Below are 19,388 nucleotides of genomic sequence, written 5' to 3'. Positions count from 1 at the left end.
GGTTAATTTTGTTTCATCAAACTTCTCTTTCTAAGGTCAGACGGTCAAGTTCCGCTCCATTCTTTAACCTGGGCGAACTAACCCTTTAATAAGTAGTTATTTGCATTCCACATATGCTACGAACAGAATATCATACACTTTAACATACCTTATGTGCTGCACTTCAAAGTAATCTCAGTCAATCTAAAGGCTACAAGGCTTTGGCATCAACATCACCTTGTGCTGCATTCAGGCTGTTTCAGGGACAATCCATCATAGTTCATGACGGCTGCTGCTGTTTACACACAGAGCAGATGCTACAGGCGCTATGTTTGGCTACATTTCGTTACAGATTCTTGACTGACATAACACACAGTGATGAATCAAACACAAAGAAGCGAGGATTGCGAGGATAAAGTGAGAAAGGCAACAGACAGCTGACTGGAGAGCAGAAAGAAGTAGAGAGTAGCAGTAGTTGGCGAGTGCTTATCTTAATGGTCACATTGACTGAGGCACACTCCATAACAGACTACACACTAACGCCGGCATAATTTTGTCTTTTATGCTTATCGATAAATTCTCTTAAGAGTGAGCCCAACAATGAATGGAGGTTACGACATATTGTCTGTGTATTCAAAGCCTAATATAGCTTGTTTGGAAAGTTGGTAAATGGTTTCTGTGGGGCTGGCACATCATTTTAACACCTTATGTGCTACACACTACAACACTTGGTGTCGAAAGGTTGTGGATTTCATGATCAGGTTGTTGTGTTTGTGTCCACTGAACCAAAGCAGCATGCTCCCATTAAACAGATACTGTATTATAAATACAATTAAAAATACTTTTTTTTTTTTCTCCAATAAGGATTAGATTCTGTGATTTCAGTTGGGCTTTAAAAACACATTAAAAAGTTCACACTGTTGTGATAGGTGGATGTCACTGAGTATGCTCAGAGACATGAATCCCTTTTGACTTGCTGCAAAGAATAAACCACTTTGTGTTATGTGTAAAGAGCAGGCAAAGCAGAGAAAAAAAGCAAAATGCATATATTTGAAAATATGGTTTTCATTGTCAGTGACTCCCACATGCATGATTCAGTGGCTCAGAATGCCCCCAATTATATCTGTTACCTGCATGCTCACTAAAAAAGTTGAACTTTCATTCTTGTTTTGTTTAAATGCATCCTTTTCACTTAATTTGAAGGTCAACATCCTGAAACATGGATATTTTTCAGCATTTTTCTCTTGCTTCCTTTCTCATTTTATGCATTTTCTTCTCTTTTTTGCTCTCTGCACTCTCTGCACTACAGTAATCAGTGCTCAGTTTTATATTACAGTGATTTATAGGGTGGTGGAACCTTTTTACTGACTGATCGACCGTATTAACTGTTTGTATTTCATGACGTGTTAAGTGTCTTCACCTCACAGAGAAAATAAAGATCAGCAAAGAGAAAAAGTCAATAAAAAACTCAACATGTCCTTAACTCACCAGCTTGGATGCTGGGGAGCAGCAGAGCTGCTAGAAACATGGTGCATGTCTTCATCTCTTTCAGCCCGCCACTGACCAACTTCACACCTGAGGCCTTTAAAGGTTGCTCCAGACCTCCCAGTGGGCTTCAGCGGGGGACTTCAGAGCGGGAGTGCCAAGCTCACAGCAGGAGGTCACCAAAGGCACCTAGAACATCACATTGAAATGCAGAAGACTCAGCAAGACATGTACAAATAGGTGATTCTAAAGGACTCCCTGGTGCACAAGCACGGCAGGAGGTCTGTCACATTTCTGAGCAGCCATTTCACACGATCTCTTTCAGTATACCAGCTTTATTTCTTGATTCTAGCTGCATCCTCTATGAGATTATGGTTCTATTCTTCTATTGTGGCAGGGAGACGCAGAACTAACCATTGCAACAAGGTCTGCTAAAGATACATAGCATAGCATAGTAAAGAAGAGATAAAACCCAACTTTCACTGCTGTCACTTTGATAATAGGCCTTTAGTTGTATTCATAAGATCAAAAGCAGTGACACTTTCAGCATTATGAGCCGTTTTTCTATGGACACAGTGCAGATGCCAAATTTTACAGCAGTGTTCCCTTTGGCAATGAGTCCTGCTCTGATTTTACACATCATCGCTCTGCACAAAGTTATTTTCAACTCTGACCTTGTTTGTCAGTGGCCTTTAACTTTTGGTGAGCATATACCTCAACAGCAATCTATGATGGGTAAAAAGCTAATCTGAGTTTTTAGAGTTTCCAGAACTCTACAACCGGTACAGGTAATGTTTATTGTCCATAGTGTGTCTTTGTCAACAGATCATCCTCATTTCAGACATGTATTTATACGCACTGCTGTCTGAAAAGACACTTTCATATTCAATTTAAATATGTTGTTTCTAATATAATTATATTGTACTGTAATTGTAATCCACATTTGCAAAGAGTTAAAATCACAATGTTAGCAAATAATGCAACTTTTAAACAGATTTATATTCTGTTCCTGTCCAATTTTTGAATCCCAACAACAGTTTTGAGTGAGTTCATATCACGGTTGAGTGTCACTGTGATGACAGCATGAAGAATGTTGAGTGGACACTAAATTATTTTGTGGCCTGTCTTCACTTTTTCTTGCCTTAGTGGTTTTGACTACAGCCCTGCAGTCAAGCAGGAGCCTCTGATAAGCTTGAAGCTTTTCCGAGGCTGCTCAAACAGATCCACTGCAAGTTGCCAGGAGTACTGGAGAAGGAGTTACGCTGTGCATAGAAAATATTGTGATCTTAAGAAACTGCATCTACAATTGCATCACCAAATACATCACAGTCATATTGTTGTTGTGGCATTAACCCTGTCCTGCTCTGTGAATACTTGCGAGTGTGGAAAGTCTTGCTGCAAAGCTGCCAAGTTGGCAGCAATGACTGGAGGCTCTTCCTGACCACAGCTACGTAAAAACTGACATATTGCATTTTTAATTACACATCAAATGACTTTGCAATGTTTACTGCAGATTAATCAATCAAAAGGTAGTTCTGCCTTGTGAAGATTCTCCTCCGACTGTATGACCTGCAGAAAACTGGCTGAATCCTTCTAAACTGTGCAGCATTCTGATGGTGGCTTTGATTAGACTTAATTAACTCATGCTGCAATGTGCAGAGCTCAGTGAGAGGCTGTGGGCATAAAGGAACACTATAATAATTAATCATCATTTATTTTATCATGTAATTAGCTTGCTGTTTGACAACTGATGGAGTAAGAGGGAGCTTCTTTGTGCAGTCGGCTGTAGTACGCTGGCCTATTTACTACATGAAGATACACTGTTCACACTAGTGCTGACTTAATGAGGCAGACACAGCATTATATTTCATTCAGTTTGTTAAATAGACTCTATGCTGCTAATGCTGCTTGTCCCTCTATAATTATTGCCAACACACTTCATCTCTGTCCAGATGCTATTTGCGAATGCAAGTGCGTGCATATGCTCTGCAGTCTATCCCGCTGTGTGTATATGCGTGTGTGCACACTCACAGGTCACAGTTGTATAGTAATCATTGGTAAACATTTCTCCCAGGTAATCCCCTCTGCATATTGGAATCATATGATTATCTAGCAGCAGATTAATCCCTGAGCTGGAGCAGCAACAAAAGAAAATGAATGATTCCATTTTCGTCTTGCTGACAGAGTGCCTGCTTTAGCAAATTTGTGCTTCAGGTGGTTGTAGTTACTGTAAATTCAATGACTTATGCAGCAAAATTATCTCGTGGAAATCACTGTTTATTTAATCTGGTTTTGAATCTTGTGTTTGCAGGGAAATTCTGGTGGTTCAGAGGTTTAAAGCAGCCAGGAAAACCAGAAGCAGTGTTATTTCACAATAATCCCATTCATCAGAAAACATCACACTCATTAAAAGATTGTTGCTTTCATTATAGGTATTGCACTGCTTATTACCAAATGCACACAGCAGACTATAAACAATTCTATACTAAATCAGACACATATAACATCTCTTTCAAACAGTCCTCGAGACAGAATCAGATCAGATAAAGTGGAGGAGATGAGGATGCCTGAGATTAGAAAATATAAGTGGAGGCATTCTATAATTACTGTGCTCAATCTGCTCCACTTTCCTACATAGAAAATGTAGTGAACGTTGCCCTTTAGTTACACTATGGGATGTTAGCATGAGGAGTGTTTTCAGATAGGAAATGAAATATTTCTTGTTACATGTCAATTTGATGAAGTATCAAAGTGAAATTATGTTTTCTTACAACCTGGTATTCTTTTCATTGACCATTGGATCTATTATGAGTTATGATAAAACAGCAAAGTAATTGTTGAGATCTTGGAACGCATTGAAATGAGGTCTAGTGGAGTGAGAAACACAAGCAGTCGGGCAGCCACGCTCGTTCTGATTATTTTTACCATCTTATTCGGAAGTCAGATTGAAAAGAAATGTTATTACAATCCCACATTGGAACATTCAACATCTGTAAACTGTAATGGGTGTTTGCAATGGACAGTGTGAGTAAATAATCTTTAATAATCTGTCATTTTATTTTTATTTTTTATTATTTCACCAAAGTTTCAATAAATTTCTAGTTTCCCTTTAACTGTTCCTTGTCAAGGCACCTACAGTACAGTATATCTTGTGTTGGATGTTCAATTATTGAAAGATAACAAATTAGTATACAGCGTTCAATATGAAAATCAAATAAGAGACATCAGAGCATTTTCATGGATAATTGTTTATTCCATTAAAAATTTGGCTGGTATTTAAAAAATCTAAAAAAAACAAACAAACAACAAGAATCCCTTAATTTCTTCAGTTCTCCGATGAATGAATGAAGCAAGTAGTTAAAAACTTGTGATCCGCACCATATGGCAGCAAAACAGCATCATCTTCAATGTCGAACCTGAAAGGATAAAAAAAAGTTCAGATATCACATCAAACATGTAAGTTGTAAGATCTGCTGTAGATGTTCTTGCAATAAAGACGCTGGTTTTGATTGGGTTCATGGATCTATGCTAAAGAAGCAGCTACTTGTGAAAAGTAGGAGTTTATGAAGCCTTTAAATCTGCACTGCAGTGAATGATAGACATTCACATAGACATGCATTCATCTCTGTGACTGTGAGATCTAGGTTCTAGAAATTCCTGGAGGAACTGAGGTGACCTACACATCTGGTTGTGTGGAAGAAGACTGTTTACAGGGCTGTTCAAAGTAACCATGCTTTTATTCCCATTGATGCATTATGAATGCGATTGTCTCATGAGAAAGCTCACATGTTTCTTTCTCAGGGCCAAAAGGCTCCTGACTTGGCAGTGAAAACTGATTCAGTACATGTGTTTCTAGCTCACAGTCAGCAATTCATCCTCAGACGAACACATTGCACTTCTGAACACAAAACAAAGGTTTAGGTCATATCCATCAATACACTGTGCATATGTACTGTATATTTATTTATTACCAAGACAAATGTAAAAGATATTTTAACAATGAGCTTTGAGCTCAGAAAGTACTTTTCCTCCCACAGTCCAAAAAGCATGCAGGTTAGGTTCATTCTAAATTGCCCATAGGTGTGAATGTGAGTGTGAATGGTTGCCTGTCTTTATGTGTCGGCCCTGTGATTGACTAATGACCAGTCCAGGGTGTACCCGCCTCTCAGCTATGTTTGACTCCAGCCCCCCCCCGCGACCTTTAAGGATAAGAGGTATAGATAATGGATGGATGGACATCATCATACATCAATAAACCCCCTAAGAAGGATTCAATTTAACAGCATCTGAAACATCATCTGAAGAACCTACCTGTGTTCAAATTTTTATGAGGCAAGCCTATATGAGGCAAGATGCCGATCATAGTCATTTTACAAGTTGTCATTCTTCACACAGCTACGCCTGTCACATTTTGTGCCGTAGAAAAATGTGCACCATTATTCTAATTTCACCCCTATTGCCAGACAACAATGTTAGTATTGGATAATTCTGTAAGGTATTATTATGTATTAGGTTTTTAAAGGTTTAGCCTCCTATAATATCTGTGCTGTACCGTGGTGATGGTGAATGTAATTGATGCAAACTCTCCCCCTGGCATAAAAAAGAGATGTGCTACATGCTCATCGACCACCCAGACTTCTGCAGCCTTGTTTTTTTTCATACTGCATTGGAATAGGATTTAAATTGTGAGGTGCAGAATCATCCAATGCATAAGTATTTTTTAGAAATACTCGCTGCCATCTGGATGCATGGAAACTACAACTGGACACACAAAAGACAGAGACAGAGAATGCACAGAAAGTGGTCCCTTTGACTGGCCATTATGGCTAACTGATTATAAATCTTTTTCTTGGTCATCTTACTGGCTGTTACATTCATCCAGGTGCATGTGTTTATATGCATGAGGCTGACTTTCACTGCAGTTATTCTGTCTTACAAGGAAAGTGCAATGGCTGATTTTCCCACTGACTATTTTGAGGACGACTGTGAGTCATTTCTTTTTGATGGACACCTGTATTTATTTTAACTATACATAAGCGACGAATTGATGAGCAATGAATCAAATTGAAGGGGAAAGACAAAGTTCGTGTTGTTGCTGTGGTCACTGCTCTCCACAGGCGAGTGAGGAGGGAAACTTTGGCTGTTAAGAGTGGGACCTGCTGATGCCAGACCATGAAACTCTAGATGTGTCCAAGATCATAGTGATTGAAGCTGTGTAACTGCAACATGTGACTTTGCGGCTCTGAGCCACATCACCAAACTGCAGACACACGCTGGACTAAATGGTCAGGCCTGCATCCGGTAAGAAAAAAGCGAGTACAACACGTAAAGACTTTTTATATGAAGGTTTGTTATAATGGCTCTTGCAGGTGGTGCGTCAGTTAGGTCATTTTGTTCTGTACAGTGGAGGTGGTTACACTAATATGACCCAGAGAGACACAATAGCTTAATTTATGGTAGTTACACAAGGTTGAAATATACTGGAATGTTCCGTTAAAGAGGGTGAGGACCTTGGACATTTTGGCAATACTGGAGGGTGAGGCTGAGAAGAACACATTGGCTATTTGGCAGAAAATGGATAAATGGACAGGTTGTCTACTACTAATATTTATATTCCTAGTTCCAAACTACATACCCAAGTCCTGTTAACGACCAAAGATGCCCCTTCCTCATTACGTAACAGTATTCTTCCAGTAATCAATCTCAGTCACATCTGCTACTTTCAGCGCAGCAGTTTCCCGAACATAGTTGAGCATTTACAATGTATTCCAAAAAGATAGATGTGCTACTCTGGAAATTTGCCATTAGTACTGAATGAGAAGCCTGTAGCCCATAGAACAAAACAACGGAAGACAGGACTAAAGCATTCTATCAGCGAAAAACATCTTTGGCATGAATCATCAAGCAGTTAGATTAATTTGTTTTTTCCTGCAAATGCAATGAAAAAGTTTAGTTGGATTATTTTTCATCCAACCAAAAGAAGCTCTACATGTGTTATTATGGTTTTGCTTACCCAGCTATGAGCAGATCTGTATTAATCAAAGTATGGTGTTTCCATGGGCTCCATCTTATTTGCGTTACTGCCTTAATCGCATTATGACTGGATTACTGGTGTGCATTTAAACATAGCCATTGATGTTCCCTGGATGAGAGAGCTATGTTCCCCCACCAGGAGAGGATTACATAAAGGGTTCCTGACGAGAAACAGCAAAAGTTGCACATTGGAGCACGGTGGAACAAAGTGAGGCTGCGTGGCTTGGTGGTGGGTGAACAGATGCATTTAACTTCAACACTAACAGGTTCCATTCCAAGCTCCATGGGGAAGGACGCCAGCTACGGTTATTTTGTAATACCCATGAGCAAAACCCCTCCCTGACCACACCATGTGAATTGCTTATACCTGACCTTCTCATAAGGTGAATGCTGTGTATTTGTTTTACTGTCATGTGATTCAATTTATGGTGGAGAGGAGATGTTTGATGATTCACAGAGACGTATAGTCCAGCCCACTCGCACATGACACTGAGGAGTTTGCACATACTGGTGTTCAAAAGGAATATGAAGTGTTTCATCTGCCGATCAATTGCATTCTCATACTTGTGTGAGCAAGGGCAGGAGCCACTTAAGTGAAGCATTCATGCATTATGAATAAAAGCTTGTTCTGTCTTGACTTTCTTAAATTCTAAGTGTTCAAATGTTTTTTTTCCTGAGCTGTGATAGAACAGCGCTTGCAGCCAGGTAGTAATCCATGCAGCCACTTTACGGTTCCTCAGTAGGTCTGTTAACGTGATGCGAAACAGCCAGGTGGCAAGTTGACAGTCTGTAAAACAGCCAGGAAGAAGGTTGTGTCCGTGTCTGAACCACGTTACACATACATTGTGTGTTTGTTGTGTCTGTCTTAAATGTCTACAGCCATGTCACTGCTGAAGCGTATGATTAATTTCTCTGTTCTGGCTTTCCATTTAGCCTTCCTGACGTATTACCAGAAAGTTATCCTGCCACCAAAATAAAGTTTCAACAACTTCTTACTTGAAATTGTTTTAATATTCAAGTAATCCTTCAAAGCAAAAATACCACAATGGAGTTCAGAAAGGATAACAGGATAAAAGCTCTATTATCTCTGGCCAAGTCTGTTAAGGCAGTCTATCCATTAGAATACACTCTTTAACAATAGATACATCATTTTGTTCCTTTGCCAGCCGAAACGAGGAGGAAGAAGATGTTTCACTCTTTTGGATTTATTCTGGTATTTCAGCGAGGACTGTGAGATTTTAGAAAATGACCCAAATCCCTTTTGGAAAGTGATCCAAATCCAATTTTTAAAGATCCAAATAATGGATGAAATCTTGTTTTCACATGCAGCATTACACATTTATACAACGTGACGTGACCGCAGTCTGAAAGGCAGAGGATACCAGCCTTTCATCATGGTTTGACATTATGGCTTTCCTGTGGAGGACTCTAACTGCTCTTGGGCATGCCAGCTCCAATCCGCAGCAGGGGGGGGTCATACTGTTGTCAGGGACAGATAACCTCCCATTTGTACCCTCGGCCTTTCACCCTCAGCCCTCAGGCTACTGACAGAGAGGTTACATCCACCAAACACACGTGCATGTCTAAAAAGGACATCTCGACTCCAAAACACTGTAATTCTTCAGTGTAACAATAGTGCAGAAAATTCAGAGTTGTGTGAGAGGCGACACACAGAGCTGAAGCCATACGGTAGCTTATGTGCTTCCCGGCCCTGCTGGTTGTTGGACACTTAATGAGCTCAAAGCGACTGTGAAATTTCAAACACAAGCTGGCACTGCTCTGACAACACTTACTCACACACACTTCCTAAAAATGAACTTCTGAGAGAAATGACCATTTTCCCTGCTCAGCTACACTGCCTGGCACACATACAGTGACACAGCCACACACAAATACATTAGCCAGCGAGGGCGGAGGACACTAAAAAAGATGTTTTTATGACTTCCACAGTACCAAAAACTTACAATTAATCTCTTGCAGAAACAAGCATTAAGTCCATGAATAGTACGTAATAATACACCTCTGAGGAAGAACAAAGTGTTGGGTGGAGCTCTGCTAGTTGCATTAACAGCAGCCCTGTTTGAGGTCTAGCTAAACACCGGCCATATGGAGGTGAAGAAAATCTGCTGACTTCACACACACACACACACACACACTTACTTTTTCCAAGTACATTTATGTCTGAATAAATGTTTTGATCCCTGTCTCGTCTACAGGAAGCCAATCCCATTAAAGCCTCAGGAATAACACACCACTGCTGAAGATTTTGATAAGCTTATACTGCATTCCATTTCAAGTGGGAAAGTCAAGTATCCCAGCAGATGGGATGTATCTCGGGCATGTAGAATGGGAAGTAATGAGCTTCACCAAAGTGTATAGCCTGTGGCATCGGCAGTAATAACATTTTGTTTAGAAGCATTAGCATTAGCAAACTTTTGATGTATACAGTATACTAGAAAAAAATCTTGCAGTGCTATATTTGCAACTAAGATGGTATGTTTAATTGCTTACATGCACCTGTAAGAGCAGCATAATCAATTATTTTTTGTGTATTAAGTATTTTTGTTCTAATTTTATCTTTCCTACATTAAAGTCCTGCCAATTACAACAAAAGGCCCGATCCTTGGAGGAGCAATGTGGAAGGAATTTAGCTGATTGTTTCATCAAATTCCAACTGTGAAAGAGAATCACTCCTGGATTCCCACCTGGGAAAACTACCAACCTGCCTGGAGCTTCATACTGGTTTCTGATGGAGTGGACACCAGTTTCCATACTTGAGCAGGGTGCAAAATAGAGCCCAGCTGACACATTGCCTGGATGGGTATATTGGCCAATTGTAGCTTATCACAAATATATTGTCATATTGTCACCATAGTTGTCAGTAAATCATTTATAAGCAACTGGAGTGCAGCAATGCCAAAAACATGTTTGAGACAATTTGAAAAAACAGTGTCTCCATTACAATTTGTCAGCCAGAGAGCACAGACAAATATACACTATCAAATGTCATTACTCTTATGTACCATAACGTTATTTCAAAACATTGGTATTGGGCTCAAAAAATTCAGCTTCAGGCAGGCAATGATGCAAAACGCTTGCAACAGAGTGCACTCAAGTATTCTGTGTGTTTGGCGGTGTTACACTGTGGCTGTGCACAAACTAGCTCAGATAACACAGCAACTTTTCACTGTGTTTGAAAACCACCCTCTTCACCCACGACTGCAGACCTGTACATGGATCCAACTCCATCATCAAGTTTGCGGACGACACAACGGTGATCGGCCTCATCAGCAACAACGATGAGACAGCCTACAGGGAGGAGGTACAGCATCTGGCTGCTTGGTGTGCTGACAATAAGCTGCTCCTTAACACCAGCAAGACTATGGAGCTTATCATTGACTTCAGGAGGGAGAGCGGAAACACGCACAACCCCATTCACATCAACGGGATGGCTGTGGAACGTGTCTCCAGCTTCAAGTTCCTGGGGACTCACATCTCTGAGAACCTCTCCTGGTCCACTAACACCTCCAACCTGGTCAAGAAGGCTCACCAAGGCCTCTTCTTCCTGAGGACACTGAAGAGACACCACCTGTCCTCAAGCGTACTGGTGAACTTCTACCGCTGTGCGATCAAGAGCATCCTGACCAGCTGTGTCACTGTCTGGTATGGGAACTGCTCTGCCGCAGACCGTAAGATGCTACAGCGGGTGGTGAAAACTGCCCAACGTATCACAAGGACTCCTCTTCCAGCCATTGAGGACATCCAGAGGAAACGCTGTCTGCGTCGAGCTCGCAGCATGCTCAAGGACTCCTCCCACCCTGCCCATAAACTGTTTGTCCTCTTACCCTCCGGCAGGCGCTTCAGGAGCCTCCGAACCAGGACCACCAGACTGAGGAACAGCTTTTTCCCCAGAGCTGTCTCCCTACTGAACTCTGCCCCCCACTGACCCCCCTGCCCCGACACATCACCATACTGTCCTCTGTAAATATAGTATTTAAATCTAGGTAATATGTATATCACCTCAATCTGTATACACCTGTATTATATGTACATTCCACTCTCAGTCTAATCCGTATATTATATTTATATTTATACCGTAGTTACTAGCACACATGTTCATAGCACTACTCTGTACATAGCACCTGTAATTCTGTATATTCTGTACATACCTTATATATATTTCTGCACTTTTTCTACAAATTGCACTTCTGGTTAGATGCCAAACTGCATTTCATTGCCTTGTACTGTACAGGTGTAATGACAATAAAGTTGAATCTAAAAAAAAAAAAAAAAAAAATCTAAATAGACTTGAAGCTGGAGCGAGCGATTCTTTAGTGCGAGAGGGTAGAACATAGACTCAAAAACAAGCACGGAACAAGCAAGGAAACTAGTGCAAACGGTATCCTGATGTGTATGTCCGCGTCAAACAGAGTAACGACGTCATTCTCAAAATCGCTTCCATGTTTTCAGAATGAATTTGAGTGAAGTGAAGAACTAAGGTGCCCTATGGAGTTTTTGACACTTAGTTTTTTACGTAGCCACAGAAATAGATTTTGGCGTGCTACTGGGTACTGTAGCAAAATTTGGTAGTGTAGTTCTAATAGAACTAAGCTTTATTTCATTCGACATCAGTGGTTGATGTACAGCTCCCTGGTGCTCACACTGGTCCTAATTCAATGGAGCTAACAATTTTAAACCTGATTGAAACTTGTGGAATGTCAAAAACCATCAACTCAGGCATATAGCTAACACATATGTAGGAAAAGGAGGGCCATTAGTGTGCCTAAGTGGTACATTAGTATAGTAGATTGTATGTAATGGCACCCAGCCAGCAGCGGAAAGCTATTGGTTCGTGTGCTTCTACAAAAGGCTTGTACAAAGGGTCAGCAATTATAATCCACCTGCCATTCAGTTAAGGTTGACATTCAAGCTCAGCAAAGATTATCTAAAAACAGAAAAGGAAAAAACTTCTATAGCGGAAATGAATTCAGATCTTGTCTGCTGTCTTGAAAAAACACAGGAAATGAACTGGGCAGTGTAGTATTCAGAAGAATTAATGAATTTGAATCCGCTGGAATGATTCCATCCGGAGTGACTTCTGCGGCTGTGTTGCTCTCTGGACAGCAGTCAGCCTTTGCTAAAGCCATATTATGGCATCGCTTTGTGCTGGCTGAGATAGAGCCACTCAACAAGTCATCAGTTATAGCCTTTTGTGTGGAAGGCACGAGCAGAACAACGGGAGCAAAGTCACTGGGTACGGCTCAAAGGACCTGCTTATAAACAGTCAAATGGAAGCATCCAAAATGATACTTATTGCTGAAAAAGCGAACAGACAGCAAAACATTTACAGCAATTTGAATATTTAAAAAAGAAAAAGTCCATTTTTATCAACAAATGTAACTTTGACTCGACGTCCTTAACCTCTGCTGGCAGTGCTCACAGAGAGTCAATTAGTAAAAATGGGGTTGGCTACCTGAATCTGCATCGCATCCCAGCTGTGATGTGACTGCTGGACCTGATCGCGGCCACTTTAGTTAATGCTTCAAATTCCACCACAATTGCCCACAGTGAGTTTCAGCAGCGTCCTAGAGACGGTACTTCAATCTGCCTCATATATTTTTGACCAAAGCCACGAGCAGGTGAGCCGGGCAGGAAGTTGGTTCAAAATAAAACACCCCGGGCAGACTTTCAATCCTTTATCCCATCATTACATCAATATTATTTTATAATCAGTGGCACCGGGCCAGACGCCAATCAGTCAGATTGACGATGACGATGATGATGATCTTGGAGGTGGAAAAACCAGCTACAGCACAACAGAGTGCAGTAACTGAATTTCCACTAGGGAGAGGGGGACAGGACCTCATCACTTTTCAAAATCCAGTTCCACTAATTTTAAAGTTTCAGTTTGTACATAGTGCCCTCCGACTGTCCATCTGCCAAAAGCCAGATTCAGTCACCCCATGCCACCCTTTGGGTTGAATGCCAAGAATTTCTCATTTGAGCACAACCCATCTTGTTGTCAGTGTTTCTGGGGCTTGAAGCAAAATTTGATCTGCGTTTGCCTTTTGTTCAATGTTTCATAATCTAAGACTTTTTAATTTTACCTTCATACAACCAATTTTGTTTTAAGTTACTATTTAAGTTACAGAGCTGGCCCCAAAAAGCTTGGGCCAGCCTGTAGCACACACACACACACATGCGCAAAGCAACTCAGCCCATAGTGCTAAAAATATGTATCTCATTAGCAACATCCTGAGGCCTGCAGTGACAATGGATAATATGATTCACTCAGCAGCCAGTCAGCTAGTTTTGATAACAGACCTGCCTCAACACACATGTTAACAGGCAAGAGGGGTGCAGGTATGTCTGTGGATTTGTGTGTATGTGTGTGTCTGTGTGTATTTCCTGAAAAGCAGTCTGGATTTGGTTGCAGGAAAATAATATTTGGTCACACACTGAACAGGCTGTCCTCAACCTGATCCAGGTACACCTAACAAGGTTAGTGTGAGCATGAAAACATGTGGCGAGACACAGATGAATGCACTCTGTCACACAAGAATGCCCCCCCCCCCCCCCACACACACACACACACACACACACACACACACACATAGATACAGGTACTGCCCCTCATGTCATGACAGGCACCGCTACATACACGTGGGTATATTGTTTTCTGCAATGTATACACGTGTGTGTAGCGGTGCCTGTACACACATGCACACACAGACAACACAAAACACATGAGGTCTAGCCTCGGGCAAAAAGAAAACAAAAGGCCATATGTCACAAATTTAACCTGGTCTGTATTTTAAATGTATTAGAGGAATATTTCCTGCAAAGCTATCTGCATGTCAGATGATTAAATGTATTGTGTGACATACACATAATAAATGAATGAATGTTGACTTAATAGTACCTTAAGATTTGGATTTAAATAATAACTTCAACCCAATATGCCTTTAGTAATTTGATATTTATGTTCATGCCATATTGTGTAATAACATCCCCTGTCATTTTCAAGAGCCATCATTACTACAGCTCTGCCACTTAAGCGTAAAGATATTTTTTGGGCATTTGCTGAAATGACGGATGCTCTCATTTTTCTTGAGGGGACAGTTCCTTTTTCTTTTAAGCTTTTTGTGTGGTTGTCTAGCTGTTTCTCCTAAAAATGAGATATCGATCTTGTTAAGATTACCTCAATAAATAATGTTACCTGATATGATAAAAGACAAATTTTTTGTATATGGGGTTAGTCTGCAAAAATAGCAGATTGATGCATTGGAATGCATGATACATAAGTAGGATTTTTACCGTTTGAAACGCAGCAGGGAACTTAGTTTTGACACTTGCTGACTACAGTGGAAGATCAGAGGCAGCAAGGTGATCTGAGAATGACTGACAGGCCAACATGCTCTTGTTTCCGCTGTCTCTCTCTAAACCCTCTGTCACTGCGATGAAATGATGAAATCTCTCAAGAGTTACATTAAAAAGGAGGAAGGGGAGAAATGACCTCATTAAAGCTGGTGGTAGCATCACCAACTGCATGGAGCGTGATTCTTGGCGAGCCCTGCAGTCACACTGTATGATCCCTGCGCAACCCAGAGATTACAGCAGCTGAAAATGTAAGCGTGATGAAATTGAAACACACGCTGCAAATGATGAAACTTATTTGACATTAGTAGTGGTGGTGGTGGGGGGTGGGGTGGTGCATGAGTGTTGGTGGGTGTTGTTGGTGGTGGGGGGGGGTTTCAAAATACCTTCACTGTGTCAGTGTTGCTGTCAAGATGCTGAGTAGGGAGAAGAACAATGCGAGAAGATCAAAAACAATACAAGGAATCAAAAGAACTGTAGAGAAGAGGAGATTGTAGCATTGAAAGAAGTGAGGTATTCAACAACGGAGATAAAAGAAACTACATTAATGTGGCTAAAATTGGTACTGATCTAAATTCTATTTAATCTATAAAAAGCCTACATCCAAATAAGTTACATTTATATCTGTGTGTACTGTCAGTTAGAGCATGATAAGGCCTTTTTGTTGCATTTTAGTCATTTTGGCCCATCACAGTCCAGCCCCCATTAAAGACAACAAACACAGACATAATCACAGTTAGTCAGGAATGGATAGAAAAGCCTCGGAGGATTGAGAGACTGCACTGGTTTTTGTTCCAAGCAAAGGTGACTGCTCTGATCAGCGGAGCATAAAACAGAGAAGAGGAAGTACTCACTGACATCAACACAATTTCCAAACCTTAGGATATATGTTCATTGCCACCGTGCACTTTTGATATAGGAAGTTGCGTCTCCTTCATATACTCGATGCCACCATACGGTGTTGATATACAATGTAGTGCAGTCCTTTATGTAGCAAGGCAGGAGGGAAGATTTCTGGACACAGTTCTGGTTTGCATTCTGTCAGGCCTGCAATTAATGTCCATCTTTTATGAAACCACAATCTCTCCCTAACCTGAGTCATACTGTAAATGGAACATGCAGGGACTGTGAAAAGAGAAAACTGAAATGTAAACTAGGGCTCTGAGAATCGACCAGCACTGACTTTCACATCTGGTGATAAGATAAGTGATAATAGATAAGTGGCACAGCTGACTGAGATATAGCACAGCTAAATGCATTTCTAATCGTAATGTTTGCATCTGTTGAATATTTGTTATGTGGCAGTAAAGTGATGTTTGTTGTAATGTTTAAATCAAATAGTGGTTGATGTTTGGCCAACCACATCTTGCTGTTGAAGCCGATCTTTACCTTCGAGTGGCAAGTTCGACCCTAAACCTACTCAACGACACACCTTGTACATCACCAACATCAGTCAATTTCCATTAGCTGAAACGGCTGATAGGGTAATGAAGGAGAAGGGGTTGTTTCTGTCATATTTCTGTCCAAGTTCTGAAAGTAAAAGTCCAGTACATTTTCTCTATATGAAGTCACAGTCACTGAAGAGTTGCAGATCTTCAATGCTTGGCCTTTAGGGCATAAAATCATCTGTAGCATACAAAAGATGAACTGGCTGTTTGATCAAAATCAAAGGCACAAGCCCCTGGATGTAAAAACAGAAGGAGATAATACTTTGAATGCTGGAGACACAATATTTGAAACACCAGGTGTACTCAGCTATTCCTCTCCTCTCTCGGGTTACTGAGAAAGGTGGTTTCTTGTTACAGTTGAAAGCTGCGAGAATAGCTAAATAAATGGAACTTGCATTTAGAATATTTACAAGTTAAGAACTATGACTCAACTCAACAGACTGTGAGTCAAACCTTGGACTCCCAAGGCTGCATTTGTGTGAGAAACAGAGAGCTTCAAATTCAGTTGAGTATGTAAGCTAAAGGCTATGCTTTAAAAAGAAAAAACAACAAAACATTTAAACCTCTATATTTGCCACAGATTAGATTCACACCTTTAACCAGATTTGCCTCCGTAGTGGCTGAAATTATGAAAAGAAAACTTTGTGGGGGAAACGACTTCCAGCGCCCCGCATCATTTCACAACTCCATTGATATTTGTATAAATGCAGGACCACAATCAGCCATTGGCTCTTCTTGTTGATGTAACACGTGATGAGAAACATCAGCTGACCACCACAGCATTCACTACAGGTCTCATGTACCATCATGTCTCGCTAGTTGTCCATTTCTCATATGTTATGGTTCCCTAAAGTATATACCCTGATCAGTTATGTAGCAGAGGTGTTACTGTTTAGTAGTCCAGGTGTATGATTTCAATAGACAACTGCCAGCCAATCAGAAACGACAGTTCTCTCTTGATGTAACTAATTCATGATCTCTATCAGCAGCCAGTAGGAATTGAAACACTGACAGAGCTTCATATTCATTGTTCATGACTATTTTCATCCAACAAAACCAGAGCCTGCATATTTAGGGCAGATATTCCATAACAATCTATGATGATAGGACCTTTCTGAGTGGGAATTGGCTGCACTGCCTGCTGCCTCAGAGATGTTGTGATTATCAGTCCTGGCTGACAGAGCACACAGCCTGCAGGTTCCCACTGATGTGTTAAATAAATATATAAGCCACATGTTTTAATTACTTCTTCCAATTAAGAGTTTTCTCCCGGTGAGGAGCAGCAGCCATGCTGAGAGGAAGAGAGGAGGCAGAGCAAAGAGGGTCGAAGAGTTGACAGTCTCATGGGTTCAAAGAGAGAGACCTGCTGTGCCAAGACAGGCAGTCATATGGATATACAACCGCTGTGCTGCCTCGGTGTTAACTAGGACAGAGTCCCCAAACATGCTCCCCAACAACAAAACATTTCATCCAGGCTACAGCCTCACTTTGAAGAAACACACACACAAACAAGTCCTGAATTTAAAGATTGTGATTACATCATCAAACCTTGATGCTACTGATGTGCTGCATGTCGTTTCTTTTTTTCAACAAATAGAGATGTAACGTGTTTGCATTCTGCATTTGCTGCTCACACTGGTCGTTGCACATGTAATTACTCACAGAGCGGTATGTCATTAAAACACACTTGCCACAACCATCAGTAAGAACAAGTGTCACCAGATCAGAGCTGTTGCGTTGTTACCAAATTAAATGAACAGACTAACACCAGAGTGTTCTCTCAATACTCTGACTTTTCTGCCCCGTCCCCAAGCCCACTGGTTCCTACTGAAGATGGAAATGTTCAAAAACTCAAACATGAGGAAATACTCCATTCATCAAGGACTATTTTCAGTGTTTGGTACTGCTGAATACGTCCAGTCGCAGGACCCAAGTACGTGGGAGGGAGTCACAATAAACTCCAGTGTGTGTGTGTGTGTGTGTGTGTGTGTGTCCATGGTAATGAAGGAATATGTCACCCCAGTGTGGCTCAGTGATGCTTTTAATAATGTGTTGTGGTAATAGTTGTTATGGTAGTAATTGTTTTTTCACAGGATTTGTTCACTAACTCAAAATATAGAATATCACTTCCATAAAAACATTGTGGGCGTTTCTTCATCTTACTAGCATGATATTGACCGATATATTGAGTTTTATTTTAAATGCTACATATGCCATGTTAATATTTGGAATCCAAATCTAAACTTAGCCGTCCCTATGACGGCCAATTCTAAATGCTACCTAACTGCTTGTCAGAGTAAAAAGGGTAAAAAGACTCTTGAACAGTTTTTCATGGAATAACAAAACACAAACCTTAGAAAAATACAGCCATGTCACAGAATCGGCTCAAAAAGTTGCTTTAAAAACAATCCACTGTAATAGGCTCAACATAGACACCTAATGTAGTATTGTTTGAAATCAAATGCTAAATAATAAAACAGGGCAGCATCAGCTACATAATATATATTGCATCAGGCACATTCATAAAATACTTTTTTCAACTGTTGATGGAAAAAGAAAATGGAGAACAGTGACAGCTGTGCAGGTGCTGACAGGATGGGAAATTGACTGACAGATGTTAGTGTAACTCAGCATGCACGTGTGGCACAAGTTGTCGTCCAAACTGCTGCCAAGCGTCCTGCCCTGTCCTCTGTCACAATGAGCCCAGCCACTGGAATGACAAACTCCCATTTCACTGACCTGGCAACCCTTGGAATCTGCCAGAGCTGCATGTCCATTTTAATCCTGACACAATACACCGTGAACATTTCCCAAGCCAGCCCCTTTCCCAACCCTGTCTGCCTGTCACACAGTGAGGTCAGCGCCTCGCTACTTAATACTTATCAACTCCAGTTTTTAGAAAATATTTCCTCATCTATTCACTTCAGTTCAGTTTGCTTCATTGGAATGAAACCTCGTCTTTACAAACTGATCTTAGAACAAAGCATTGCCTGGTGTAAAAATTAAGATAAGCTCAAGCTAATTTGGGGGAAATATGTCAAATATAATGCACCAGACATGTAGGCA

The 19,388-nt window shown here is 40.8% G+C and overlaps 1 protein-coding gene across 1 annotated transcript in view; it reads right to left on the bottom strand.

The window, feature by feature from the left end:
• cemip (cell migration inducing hyaluronidase 1) overlaps window positions 1–19,388 on the bottom strand; it is a 154,610-nt gene that overhangs the window by 79,698 nt on the left and 55,524 nt on the right. The window contains exon 2 of the mRNA XM_070827803.1: window positions 1,468–1,653. Within this exon, the coding sequence (XP_070683904.1) occupies window positions 1,468–1,522 (55 nt within the window). The 5' untranslated portion in view covers window positions 1,523–1,653. The remainder of the gene's footprint in view (window positions 1–1,467; window positions 1,654–19,388) is intronic.

Source organism: Pempheris klunzingeri, chromosome 1, assembly GCF_042242105.1.
Source record: "Pempheris klunzingeri isolate RE-2024b chromosome 1, fPemKlu1.hap1, whole genome shotgun sequence".
NCBI lineage: Eukaryota > Metazoa > Chordata > Actinopteri > Acropomatiformes > Pempheridae > Pempheris > Pempheris klunzingeri.
This window is presented reverse-complemented; position numbering and strand designations above follow the sequence as displayed.